The sequence below is a fragment of the Musca autumnalis genome, unplaced genomic scaffold (genome assembly GCF_047663935.1).
Source record: "Musca autumnalis isolate F117 unplaced genomic scaffold, ASM4766393v1 scaffold_1, whole genome shotgun sequence".
In the NCBI taxonomy this organism is placed as follows: Eukaryota; Metazoa; Arthropoda; class Insecta; order Diptera; family Muscidae; genus Musca; species Musca autumnalis.
In genome coordinates, this window is record NW_027411644.1 from 7,447,257 (window position 1) to 7,460,813 (window position 13,557).

A 13,557-nucleotide genomic window follows, 5' to 3' on the forward strand; every position below is an offset into this window, starting at 1 on the left:
GTCCATTGACTAGATTGTGAACTAGGTAGTTCAATATAGTTCAATTTGCACAACTCTACCCGTGGCCCCATCGTGCATTGGTACATTGGTGCGTATGACTGTAATCGTAATTTGCCTACCTAATAACCAGAATACGCACCAATAAAAATATTACAAAAAAAGTGAAAACTCAAAAAATCCATAACTCATCTATTTTTTAAAAGACTGTACAATTTTTTTTCTCATTTTCGAAAATTCACAACTGTGTTAACCGATTTAAAAGTATATATTCGACTCTTCTACAGCTTCCACGTCAAATATTTTGTGGTATCTATTTGTGGTCTACATTTATATTAAAAAGAATATATTTACCATTCACGTGCTATTAAATGATGAACCTCATCCTAAAAATGCAAATATTCCCTTCAAATGAATAATTTTATAGCCTGTAATAAAGCATTAATTAACTGGTCATAACTATGAAATGTTTTCTTTTTCAGCTCTACGGGGATAGAATTACGAAAATAAAGTAAGCCAAATATTTGCAATGCTTCTTTTATACATTTGTATACTGGTCACGTTTGATATACATTTCCTATTTAGTAAAGTTGGTTGTAAACCCAGGACATTGAATTAATACTGGAACACAAAGTAAATCATACATTTTTACTACGAAAAAATATTTAAATCACAACGATAGTTTTAAATAATTAACTCACTGTTTTTATACCCTCAGCTTTTATGCTAACGAGGGTATATACACTTTCATACGGGCAAAATGCGCCTCATCGAAATAACGGTTTTAGACCCCAAGTATGTTTGGACGAAATCCGTTTCAGACAACTTGGAGTCGATTTAGCAATGTCCGTCCGTCTGTCTGTCTCTCGATAACCGATATTGTCCAAAATTTGGCTTTCGTAATATTTAGTCGAAACATAGTTTAAGTTCGAAGATGGGTTATATCGGTCCACTCCTTATGGTACCTCCCCTACAAAAGTTCGGAAATTTTCGGAATATTTGTGCGCACAATAACTCTTGAAGGGAGTAACTGATTTGGTCCATACTTTGTACATCGTGAAATGTCTACCAGACTTAGATGAGGTCCATGTATAGTTAAGAATTATCATTTACAAATCAGCGCTCTACATTTTTGCGCTAAGGCGAGTAAATAAATAAATTTGACAACTCGGTTGAAACGAATAACTTTTTCTTTAAGAAAACAGGGGGTATATTTAAATAGGAAAAATAGCCCTCAGAAAAAGTAAAACTCATTTCCATATATTCAGCCACAGCAGTCGTAATTATGCACAAGACATAGATTTCTAATGGTTAAGTGCATAATCAAACATTTTAGGTGAGAAGGACTGGAAAAGAGACAACTTTTGGTTCTTACTCTTTAACTCAAACATACAAACAATTTTTCTAAAGGAGAGAGAAATTATTTTTGTTCAACAGGTTAACAAAATAACGTCTTAATACACAAAACAACGGCTATAAAGCAGTTGTAGACATAACGGACCACAACACACACACACACAATAAATAGTATCCTAAGCTGTCCACACAACGTTTGTCACATGGAACAACTCGATTTATGTATTTTTCTTCGTACTTTACATCTTCTTCGTCTTCTTTGTTTTGTTACTACGGTTGGCTAGCCGTAAAAAATAATTCTCTTTTTCTCTGGTTTGAAATAGTAAACAATTGTAAAGGTGTCTGTCTTGTCTGTCTACATTTTATCTTCTCATGGACCGAACTTCTTGTCTGGTTAGATGGAATTTTGCCGTGTATTCGTTTATACTTTTTGTCCAGTCATGTTTTTTTTCGTAAAGTAGATTACTATTGTAAACTGGAACGAAAGAGAACATTAGCGGAAAAGATACACAGGAAATCCCTCAAATAAATGCGAAAGCTCTTTCGAAAGTTACTACAAACCAAAGCTCTTCGAATGCCGGTACTTTGGCCTTTTAATGCCAGTGCATTATGGAGTAGAATACACTGATTTGTTTCATTATGAACAGTAATGCGAGAAGAAGACGTATTTATTTTTCATCAAAAAAAATATGTACACTAGGTTCGAGACATTAGGGAAGTGAAAAAAAAACCGAATGGGTTGCAAATTTCATTTAAACCCAAAATGTTGAGGAAGAAGCTGGTCTAAACATTTACAACGGAAATACTTGTTTCCAATTTTTTTTTTACATTTCGGGAAAAATAAATGACCAGTTTCTCAAAGACGATTCGAAAAGAACCCAATTTTATAACCTCAGCCTTTAAGCTAACGAAGGTATACACATTTGATACGACCAAAAATGTGCCTCGAACGGATCAACCGATTCGAACCAATCTTGGTTTAAGTACCCAATCTTGATTGAAGTTCGAAGATGACCCATATCGATCCACTCCTTTTGGTACCCACCACAAAAGTAAATTTTTTCCGTAAAATGGTGTGAAAGATAACCATCGAAGGGAGCAATCGATATGGTCCAAAATGCACATTGTGTTTTTCCTTCCAGTATTGCGATTCTATAACTCATTTTTTGAGTTACCGATAAAAATCGGTAAAATGAAAACGCGCATGAAATCATTCGAATTTCAAATGGAATAATTCGAATTACAAATGGAAAAATACGAATTACAAATGGAATAATTCAAATTTTAAATGGAATAATTCGAATTACAAATGGAATATTTCGAATTACAAATGGAATAATTCGAATTACAAATGGAATAATTCGAATTACAAATGGAATTCTCGAATTACAAATGAAATGTTACAAATTACAAATAGAATTCTCGAATTACAATTAAAATAATTCGAATTACATCTGAAAAAGGTGTAGTCCCGTTAATGTTTTCAAGCAAATCGTGAGAAAAAAACTAACAAAAAAAACCTAATAATGTGACCTGAACTACTCTATCTCAAAAATGGTAAATTTCAGGAACAAAACATAACGGTCCATCATCTAGAGAATTTTCGCAGCTACAACCTTTTTTAGCCCCATTTCGATAGGACTTGCGGTTTCCAAGAAAAATCATGAAAACCTAAAAACCCTAAAAATGTGAACCTTGATCGCGGTTTATTTAAAAAGCGCTCCGGCGAATTTTTTTTCGTTTTTTTTTTAATTTTTCTGATGTATGAACATTGCAGTGTCAGAATCCGCAAAAAATGTCTCAAATGTAAGCTCCTTTCATATAAAGTTGGTTCAAGATCACCGTGCTATATCGTTCATGTCCTTCGGGTACCTTACACAAAAAATTAAAGAACAGTGGAGATTGAAGACTCGTCTTATATCTGTTTGATTTTTTCTATCGAAATGGGACTGAAGAAAATGCTGTAGCAGTGAACATTTTCTACAATATTTTCCTTAGTTTCATTTCGATAGGACTTGCCGTTTCCAAGGAAAATCGTGAAAACCTAAAAACCCCTAAAAATGTGAACATGGACCGCGATTTATTTCAAAATCCCTCCGGCGATTTTTTGTTTTATTTTTTTTTTCTTATCTATGAACATTGTAGTTTCAGAATCCGCAAAAACTTCCCAGGTGTAAGCACCTTTCATTTGAAGTTAGTTTAGGCGCACAGTGATAAGAGTGTGGACGTCAATGAAATTTTAAAAGAAAATGGCAAAGAGTTTTCAATGAAAATTGTCTTAGTCTGGCACAAATGAAGTTGTCGGTAATCCAAAATGAAGTTGTCGGTAATCCCTAACACTTGCGGTTGTCAACTTTCCAACTTTGGGTCTAGGTTCTTCAAAAATGGGTTTCGGAACGAACCAAATTGCACTGTCTCAAGGCCAAAACTGCCTGAAGGAGCGTTCAAATGCTTTTGCAATGTACAAGAGAGAAAAAACGAAAGAAAAGAAAAACAACCCCCTCTAAAGTTGACGAACCCCGCAAACGTTTTAAGGACCATGATCTGCGAATCTGCACCTGCAATGTTCGCACTCTTTATAGAGAACGTGCAGTCTTCGCATTGGCAGACGTACTTGGAAAGTACAAGGCCGATATTACTGCCATACAGGAAATACGATGCATTGGGAAAGGCGTCACAACAACACCTAAAGGTGACGCACTGTATTATAGCTGCCATGACGTAAAGCATGAGTTTGGTTGCGGATTTGTAGTTAGTCGGAGACTAAAACATCTGGTATCCAGCTTCACCCCAGTGAATGAAAGACTTGCTGCAATTCGAATTAAAGCTAAATTCTTCAACATCAGCTTTATTTGCGCTCACTGAAGAAAAGGACGAACAGACCAAAGATATATTTTACGCTTAGAAGAAACATATGACCGTTGCCCTGCCCAAGACATTAAAATTATTCTAGGCGATTTTAATGCCAAAATTGGAAAGGAGAATATCTTTGGCCCAACAGTCGGAAAATCCAGTCTCCACAGTGAAACATCTGACAATGGTATGAGGCTGATAGACTTTGCAGCGGCAAAAAACATGGTAGTTAGCAGTACCAGATTTAATCATGCGGCATATAGAGTTACTTTACAATCAGTAGCTACGCGTAGAACACAAGAGAGATATCGGGAGAAAAGGAGAGAAGAGAAACGTCTTTTCCACAAGAAAAAGAGAGAAATGGAAAAGCGGGAGTGTGAACAAATCGAGATGTACAGGAGCCAGAATGAAGTCCGAATATTCTACCAAAGAGTCAAACATCAAACAGATGGCTTTGGTACAGGCACATCCTCCTGTACAAACCAGCAAGTTAATCTGGTAACAGATACAGATAGCGTGCTCAGGATATGGAAGGAACATTTCTACAATCTGCTGGTATGCAATAGTAGCGAAGACGATGATACCACAGATCCAATCCCAGAAGATGGTATTGAATGTATACCGGCCAGCCAAGATGAGGTAAAGACAGCAATAAATCTGCTGAAGAATAATAAGGCAGCAGGAGCCGATGGCTTACCAGCCAATCTGTTCAAAACCGGAGGCGACGCGCTGATAAGGTGTATGCATCAGTTAGTTAGCACCATCTGGCAGGAAGAACGAGTACCCGACGATTGGAACCTGAGTATCCTGTGCCCCGTCCGCAAGAAGGGAGATAAGACTGTATGCTCTAACTATAGGGGCATAAGTCTTCTCCCTATTGCCTATAAGATAGTGTCAGGGATATTGTGCGAACGACTAAAGCCAATGGTCAACGAAATAATTGGACCATACCAATGTGGCTTTAGACCTGGCAAGTCCACCATTAACCAGATATTTACCCTGCGGCAAATCCTGGAGAAGACCCAAGAGATGCAGATCGACACATATCACCTTTTTGTCGATTATAAAGCAGCATTCGACAGTCCCCTCCGACCAAAGGTATTCCATGCAATGTCTGAATTTGGTATACCCGCAAAGCTCATCCGGCTTTGTAATATGACTTTAACTGATACTAGGTCCTCAGTTAAAATTGGAAAGAACCTCTCCGAAGAATTTTGTACCAAAAGAGGTTTCAGACAAGGAGACAGCCTTTCGTGTGACCTATTCAACATTTTGCTGTAAAAGGTAATACGAGATGCAAATGTCAAAAGAAATGGCACAATTTACACCAATAGCCACATGTTACTTGCCTATGCTGATGACATAGACATCATGGGACGATCAGTAAAGGAAGTAACTGATACCTTTAGGAAAGTCGAAGCAGAATCTGTGAAAGTGGGTCTGGCGGTAAACGGCGAAAAGACCAAATTGATGGTGTCGACGCGCAAAGCGTCCATAGAACTCGGACCAACTCTGGAAGTTGGAACCTATAATTTTGAGGTAGTTAAAGACTTCGTCTTCCTCGGCACTGCCATAAACACAACAAACAACATCAGTTGTGAAATAAGAAGAAGAATTGTATTGGCCAACAGATGCTACTATGGTTTAAGTAAGCAATTTAAAAACAAAGCCACATCTGGTCAAACAAAAATAACACTATACAAAACGCTGATACTACCCGTACTAATGTATGGCTCTGAAGCATGGGTACTTGCGCAAGCAGATTTGCGCCGATTTGTGTTGACGGTGAATATCGACGTCGTATGAACCACGAGCTATATCAGCTATACAAAGACATGAATATACGGGCATGTTCTGTCATTCACCTCTGCACCTCACGTGTATCGAATACACCTAAAGCTGTTCTGCAACACACTTTACACCTAATTGGGGTGTATTCCTCACACTGTAATTTTGATGGCGAGAGCTGAGTGAATCCTTATTTTTTAAAGAAACTAATTGCAAATTCCTACAAAAAGCTGCCTAGGACTAAAATTTAATGTGTTTTCTATGAGTATTTAAAAAAAATATTTAATTTTCTTAACACAATATGATTTAAAAATATATTTTTCTTAAAGTACCAAATTCAACATGTACGCGCTCTTGTAGAAGTTCGTTTCCTTGTTTACCCTGTTTCGTAAACAATCAAACGAACAAAGCGTACATACCCACACACGCATGTGTATTCGTTGATGCGCCAACGCAGACTGATATGTTTTTCATTGTAAATCAGTGTTCACCAGCGAGCCCTTACTGAGAGGAAGTGAGCATACATTACTGTGTGTTTTACATTGAAAGTTACGCTCACTTGTTCTCAGTAAGAGCTCGCTGGTGAACACTGTTGTAAATGATAAAGTTTGAAAGCTGTAATAAAGCTTTCCAAAGTTCTTTCGTGAAATATGAAAGCTCTTTTCACGTGAAACACAGAACATCAATTGCTTTCACAGGTGAAGTGCATGTGTGATGTGAAATGGATACACCGTGAATTCCGGAACATGTCCGATAGTTAAACGTATCGAGATGCAACGATTGCGTTGGCTAGTCCACATCATAAGAATGAGGATGATAAACCCACTAAAAAGGCGTATGAATACATGCCGCATGGTGGTGCACGCAGAATCGGCAGGCCTAAGCCTCGATGGAGCATACAAGCGAAAAAAGAGAGAATTGGAGATCTTTTCTTAGTTCGGTCTATGGAACAAATGTTCTGTAATGGGCCAGCTAAGTAAGTAAGTTGGATCGAAAATCTCAATGGTTTGGTTGTTATATGCCAAAATATCCAAAAGATTTCAAGTCAAAACCGGTGTCTCCAGAGGCCAAAAAGCATTCCTACCAAAGTTGGTTTATATAGGTCCACGTTTTGGTATTACCCCCATATAACGCCCCATATAAAGTACGCGTCATTTTAATATATTTTTAATGTATTAGTCCCATTTGACAACAGAATCGGTTGTAACTTTGTATTTTGCATTTCCAGAGGCTAAGAAACATTTCTACCATAAAATGTTTATATAGGTCCACGTGTTGATATAGCCCCCATAGGACGATATCTGCCAATTTTCGGTATTTTGAAGGTTTTGGCCTCATTATCACACCGAGATGGCTGAAATTTGGTATTTAGTCTTAGTTTGGGGTATAAAACTTTCCCCCAGAAATTCGTAGGTATAGGTCTACGCCATCATATAGCCCCCATAGAACAGTACCTTCCGATTTTCGGTAGTTTGAAAGTTGTGGCCACATTAATCCACCGAAATGACTGAAACTTGTGGTGGAGGGTATAACAAGTTCGGCCCGACCGAACTTAAGTCTTTTCCTACTTGTTGTCATTTAATTTTGTCACCATTTTTAATTTAATCATGAAGAAGAATATACTTATTGAGGCTAAGAGAAAAATTGTTTTCTAGTTTGTAGTGTATTTATAAATAAAACACTGCAACTTATTTTTTATTTTTATTTTTTTATCTTTGAATTTTGTAATAAATAGATTCTACTACGAAGAAAACAATCCTCTGATCTTCCGAACAACCTCCTCCGAAATTCCGGACCACCTTCTCCAAACTTCCACCTCTCAACTTGCCCTTACCACCTTTAAAGGAACCCCATAACTAAATCACAGCCAATTTAGGCCAAAAATGTAGATAAAAACTTCAAAATACCTGAAATCGGGTGGTAACGCTATATGGAGGCTATAGAAAAAATGGACCCATATTGGTCTTGGTATCATATTTAGGTATTGTCATGCAAATCTAAGAAGTGTGCAAATTTTTAGTTACTAGATTTGAACTAAAACAGACAACAAATCAAGCTAAATAACTACTGTAAAATTAGTAGATTCTTGGTGTTCTGAAGAAGACGTAAAGTTTCCTTTTTTTAAATTTTTATGTAACAAGTAAAAAAGTATCAGTCGGCTTTGCCGACAGAGATATACCCTCAGCCTGTGCAAATTGAAACACTTTTTTTTCTCAAAAAACTTATGTATTTAGGGGGTTTCAAAATTTTGGTCTCGTATGAACCGACAAAAATGTTGATTAGGATTAAAGTTCAAAAAATTTGCTGAAAAGGTAATTAAAGGAATGGACCGACATAGACCATGGGGGTGCCATAGGGGGTTTTTACACTCTTCGGGCTGTTTTCTCAAGAAGTATGGACTTGCCCCTGAAACAACTTTTACCATCGTAACTGAGGCAGCGAATGTAAGTTGCTTCAACAAAATCAAAGTGATTCAATAGCAGGTCTTAAAGTGAACTTATCCAAAATTTTGTGTGGGAGTTACGGGATGGAGTGGACAAATATAGTCCATATTCGAACCTGATCTATGTCTGGTAGATATTATGAGAATGTGTAAAGTATGGACCAAATCGGTCACTCCCATCAAGAGTTATCGTGCGCACAATTTTTCCGAATATTTTTGAACTTTTGTGGGGTAGGTACCTGAAGGAGTGGACCGATATGGCTTATTTACGAACTTAAACTAAGTTTGGAAACAATATTACGAAGGCCAAATTTTGGCCGGAACCGGCATTTCCGTTCGAGAATTACCATAAACATGGTGTCATAGAGTTTGTTTTTCCACTTTCAGGTTATTTTTTCAGTAAGTATGGACTTGCCCCTGAGGAAACTTTTACCTTCGTATAGGGGACAGTGAATACAAGATGGTACAACAAAAACCAAGGCGATTCGAGAGCAGGTCCTAAATTGAAATTTTCCGAAATTTTGTGTGGGAGGTACTCGAAGGAGATTACCGATTGAGTCCATATTGGAACTTCATCTAAGTCTGGTAGAAATTTCATAATGTGCAAATTATGGACCAAATCGGTTACTTCCTTCAAGAGTTATCGTTCGCACAAATTTTCCGAACATTTTCGAACTTCTGTGGGGGAGGTACCGTAAGGAGGGGACCGATATAATCCATCTTTGAACTTGAACTAAGTTTGGACAAAATATTACGAAAGCTAAATTTTGGACCGAATCGCCAGATCCGTTCGAGAGTTATCTTGCGCTCCAACCACTACACACGGTGTCATAGGGGTTTTTGTAACTTTCAGGCTATTTTCTCAGGAAGTATGGACTTGCCCCTAATGAAACTTACAGCGTCGTATAGAGGACAGCGTATACAACTTGCGTAAATAAAAATCAAAGCGATTCGAGACCAGGTCCTAAACTGAACTTTTCCGAAATTTTGTATGGGAGGTACCCGAAGGAGTGGACCGATTGAGTCCATATTGGAACCTCATTTAAGTTTGGTAGAAATTACACGATGTGCAAAGTATGGACCAAATCGGTTATTCCCTACAAGAGTTATCGTGCGCACAAATTTTGCGACAATTTTTGAACATTTGTGGGGGAGGTACCTGAAGGAATGGACCTATATGGCCCATCTTCGAACTTAAATCGAATCTGGACAATATATTTCGATACCCAAAATTTGAACCGAATCGATTGATCCGTTCGAGAGTTATCGTGCGCACCAGCCAGCCAGACAGACCGACAGACAGACAGACGGACGGACATTGCTAGATCTACTCAAAATTGTCTGAAACGGATATCGTACAAATATACTTGGGATCTAAAACCATTATTTCGATGAGGCACATTTTTGGTCGTATCAAAGTGTAAATACCCTCTTTAGCCTAAAGGCTGAGGGTATAAACATTACTCTCTATAATAGAGATATGCGATTGAATCAAACACATTTTTTACAAAGTGAATATTGTTTACTAATTATACCTCAATTTGCTTTTTCGAAAATTATTACAAACTTCAAAATATTTACCAGCCGGTATGCTTTTTCTCTCTACCATAATTAATATTCATAAAATTTGGAATTCTGACAAAATGTTTGGAGAACATTTTAACACTGTTTGTTCCATTAAATGCGATATAAAATATTTTATACCAGCTCACGTCCACAAATCAATTAAAATCTTAAGCAAAGATAAAACACAGTGAATGGAAAAGTTTTGTAGAAGAATAGAAAAAAACACAATTCTTACCGAGCTGTTAACATTGCGTTTGGTTGAAACACGTCGGTGAAAAATTTTTGCTGGCTCAGCTTCTATTTCCGACTCAGAGGATTCATCTCCAGGACTAATGGCAATTACCGGTATGGGTATTGGTGATACGCTGCCTGAGCTGCACGCACTACTACCACCACTGCTGCCACGTATTGCTGAGTTGGTTGCAGCAACACGTAGAAGTCCCTGATTAGGCATTCTTTAGATGTTGTTGCTGTTGTTCTTCTCGCTCGTTACAGTTATTGTTGTTGGGTCACGTTGTTTGGGGTAGCTATTGTTGTAGTTGCTTTTATTCAATCTCCTCGTTCCTTTGTTGCAGGAGCAAACAATTAAATTGTAAATGATTTATGGCATAATTTTGGGAGGCTCACACAGATTTTTGTATACACACAGGCAGGCAGCATTTAACCAACCAATTAGTGTATATATTTCCTCAAACACATAATATTATTAACATTTTTATTGTAGTTTTATATTTGTTTACTAAAAGGCAGTTATTTTGTGTGTTTAAAAAGGTATTCTCAACAAACACTTTGACATTAATATCGAAGAGAATTTAGAGACTTTTTTATACTGTTTGGTTGGTTTTCTTTTATCGATGGAATTTTATTTTTCTTTTATTTAATTTTATTTCACAAAAAAATCACATGTCTTAACAGGTATGTACCATATAATTAATAAATAAAAAACACTCACACATATACATGTACATATACACGTCGAGCTATACTTATTTTTTAGATTATACTTTTAGGTTTCACTGCCACGGATGATGATGGTAATACTGAAACGCCCGTTTGTTTAATTTTTTTTTTTTGTTTTTCTGAATGTTGGTAAATGTTTGTTTCTAATATGTAAATCTTTTGTATATTTCTAACTACAATTTAATTGAAACATTCACAAAAATATGTATGCAGTTTACGTATAAAAATTGTAAAAAACTTTGTTTTGGTTTATCCACTTAAATCGATATGATTAATAAAGTTTAATTTATTTAAACAGAGGGAAAAGTTTCTTAATTGAAAATATATTCTTTGCTTTGGTTAATTTGCTGTCGGTTGGAAGTTGTTTTATTTTATTAATTACACTATTTTTTATATATTTTTTTTTTTGCTCCAAAATAATCTTAAGTCTGCTCACACACAATTTCAAGACCGCAACCCTCACTGAGCTTTTTCCATTTGCCAGTGAGTGGTTGTTTGCTTGGTGTACAGTGGAAAAATGGCATTTTCCTTTTGGCCAAAGCGAAAGAGCAGTGCGAAATGGTTCTATTTGATAGATGTGAGTGTGTGTTTGTGTGTCCTATTTGTGCTCTTCATACTCACATTGAGATGAAATTTCTCGGGTATTGCTTTATTCCCGGTTTGTTGTTGGTTTCTTAGATGTCTGAGAAAGTTAATTATTGTGTGTTTGTATGAGTGTTTGCATACAAATAAAAGTCAAAAAGAAGTTATTATATGATTACCATGATGTTTTCAAAAAAAAACTGTAATAATTTCAAAAATTATATTTCATATTGTACCGAAGTATGATGCAGATCATCAAGAAATGCAAAAGCCATTCTTCTGTGCTTTTTACGCATTCTGTCAACAAACCTAGTGAGTTCAAAAACTTCAATTTTCATACAACCCTATCAAAAAGGTATTAGGAAATATGGCGTGGCTAAGAATTAAAAAAGAAACTGTTTCCACACTACCAATCTCAAAGGGAAGGGACTTCTGTCTTATCATTAAGTGCAGCCCAATTCTATTAAGAATCGAACGTCGTGTTCTACACAGCACGACACCCATTTAGTTAAATGAAATGAAATTCGAACTCAGGCATTCAGTTTGCACGACGGGTATGATAACGTTTTAAAGTTCATCGACATACATATTCAGAATAATTATTTTTAAAAGAAGCATTTGCACTCTTCACTCAACTTCATAATGTCAACCATAATACCAAAATATTAAGGGAATTTAAACATTTAAGGGAATCTTAAATGTTATACTTTTTCACAAATGATTTGATTTTTCCATTTGGCAACTCTAGTCACATTTCCCTATTCTAATATTCTCTTTTTTCTCACAACAATGGGTGTAATAGGGAATGTCTGTAACACAAAGAAGAAATATACGAAATAGTTGTACACAAGAAGAAACACAAATAACAAGTGACTCCCAAAGTTCAAAAACCCTTAAAGTCGTAACATTGCGACTTTCGGCATTTATTGATGCATGTATGTGGCACTCTCTTCTTTAGTGAACCGGTAAGGCAGAACTTTGTTGAACATGTGCTACGATGGGAACCACCCTTACACGAAGCCATGCCATCACACACACACACACATATTAGTATTTTTGTAAAAAGGATAACAAAATCAAAACAAAGAAAGAAAAATAAAAACAAATAAACAACAACCTGTCAACATGTTACTACTTACAAGGACTCTACAGTCGACCAAGCAACAACACACCCATCCCATTTAATGCAATTATTTTGCTCACTTTGCAGGAGTCGCTCACATGTCACCACACTTTGTTAATTATCCTTATTAAGGGAGATAACTTTATTTTAAATTATTCAAGAGTTATAGTAACTCGGCAACCAATCCTTATGTTACCCAACAAAGAGTTTGCATCCAAAGATGCAGTTCAATCGCTAGTGCATGTACCGCTGTGACTTTTTGTCTGTCTTGCTTCCCCAGTACGCACAGTGTCACGACCGTGGCCAAAAATGGTAAAACCCCAAGTATTTCGGAATACAAATTTATTGATGGGAATCGAAAGAAAACATTTCAATTTGAATGGATTTAAATTATGTCAATGTGAATGTACAAATGTTTTTTTGTATTTTTTGTCCTGATTTTACTAAAATTACTTACTTTACTTATTCCCAATTTACATTAGGCGAGTTTACTTGAGGCAATTGTCAGTTTGTAGGTGAGAGAGGGGGCAGAGAGGCAAAGGGTTACCATATGCCTCACCTCTCTCTCCATCAAACTGACAATTGCCGCAAGTAAACTCGCCTAATGTAAATTGGGACTTACTTAGCTGGCCCATTACAGAACATTTGTTCCATAGGCCGAACTAAGAAAAGATCACCAATACTCTCTATTTGTTGCTTCGCACTCTGGAATACCGCGCCTTTTCTTTTCATCCACTTGTTTGCGCCATCTATTCCTTGGCCTGCCAATTCTGCGTGCACCGCCAAGCGATTCGTATTTATACGCCTTTTTAGCGGGCTCATCTTCGCCCATTCTTATGATATGGCCTAGCCAACGCAATCGCTGCATCTCGATACGTTTAACAATATT

The 13,557-nt window shown here is 36.6% G+C and overlaps 1 protein-coding gene across 11 annotated transcripts in view; it reads right to left on the minus strand.

Moving 5' to 3' along the window:
• Nucleotides 1-12,950, minus strand: part of LOC141390384 (diacylglycerol kinase eta) — a 213,197-nt gene extending 200,247 nt beyond the window's left edge. For 10 of the 11 annotated variants that reach the window (XM_073963356.1, XM_073963336.1, XM_073963346.1 and 7 more), the window contains exon 1: nucleotides 10,239-11,458. In XM_073963356.1, coding sequence (XP_073819457.1) covers nucleotides 10,239-10,457 — 219 coding nt within the window. In that variant the 5' untranslated portion in view covers nucleotides 10,458-11,458. Of the gene's footprint in view, nucleotides 1-10,238; nucleotides 11,459-12,915 lie in introns of those variants that run through there. The other variant, XM_073963413.1, reaches the window with a different exon arrangement.
• Between the last annotated feature and the right edge of the window lie 607 nt (nucleotides 12,951-13,557).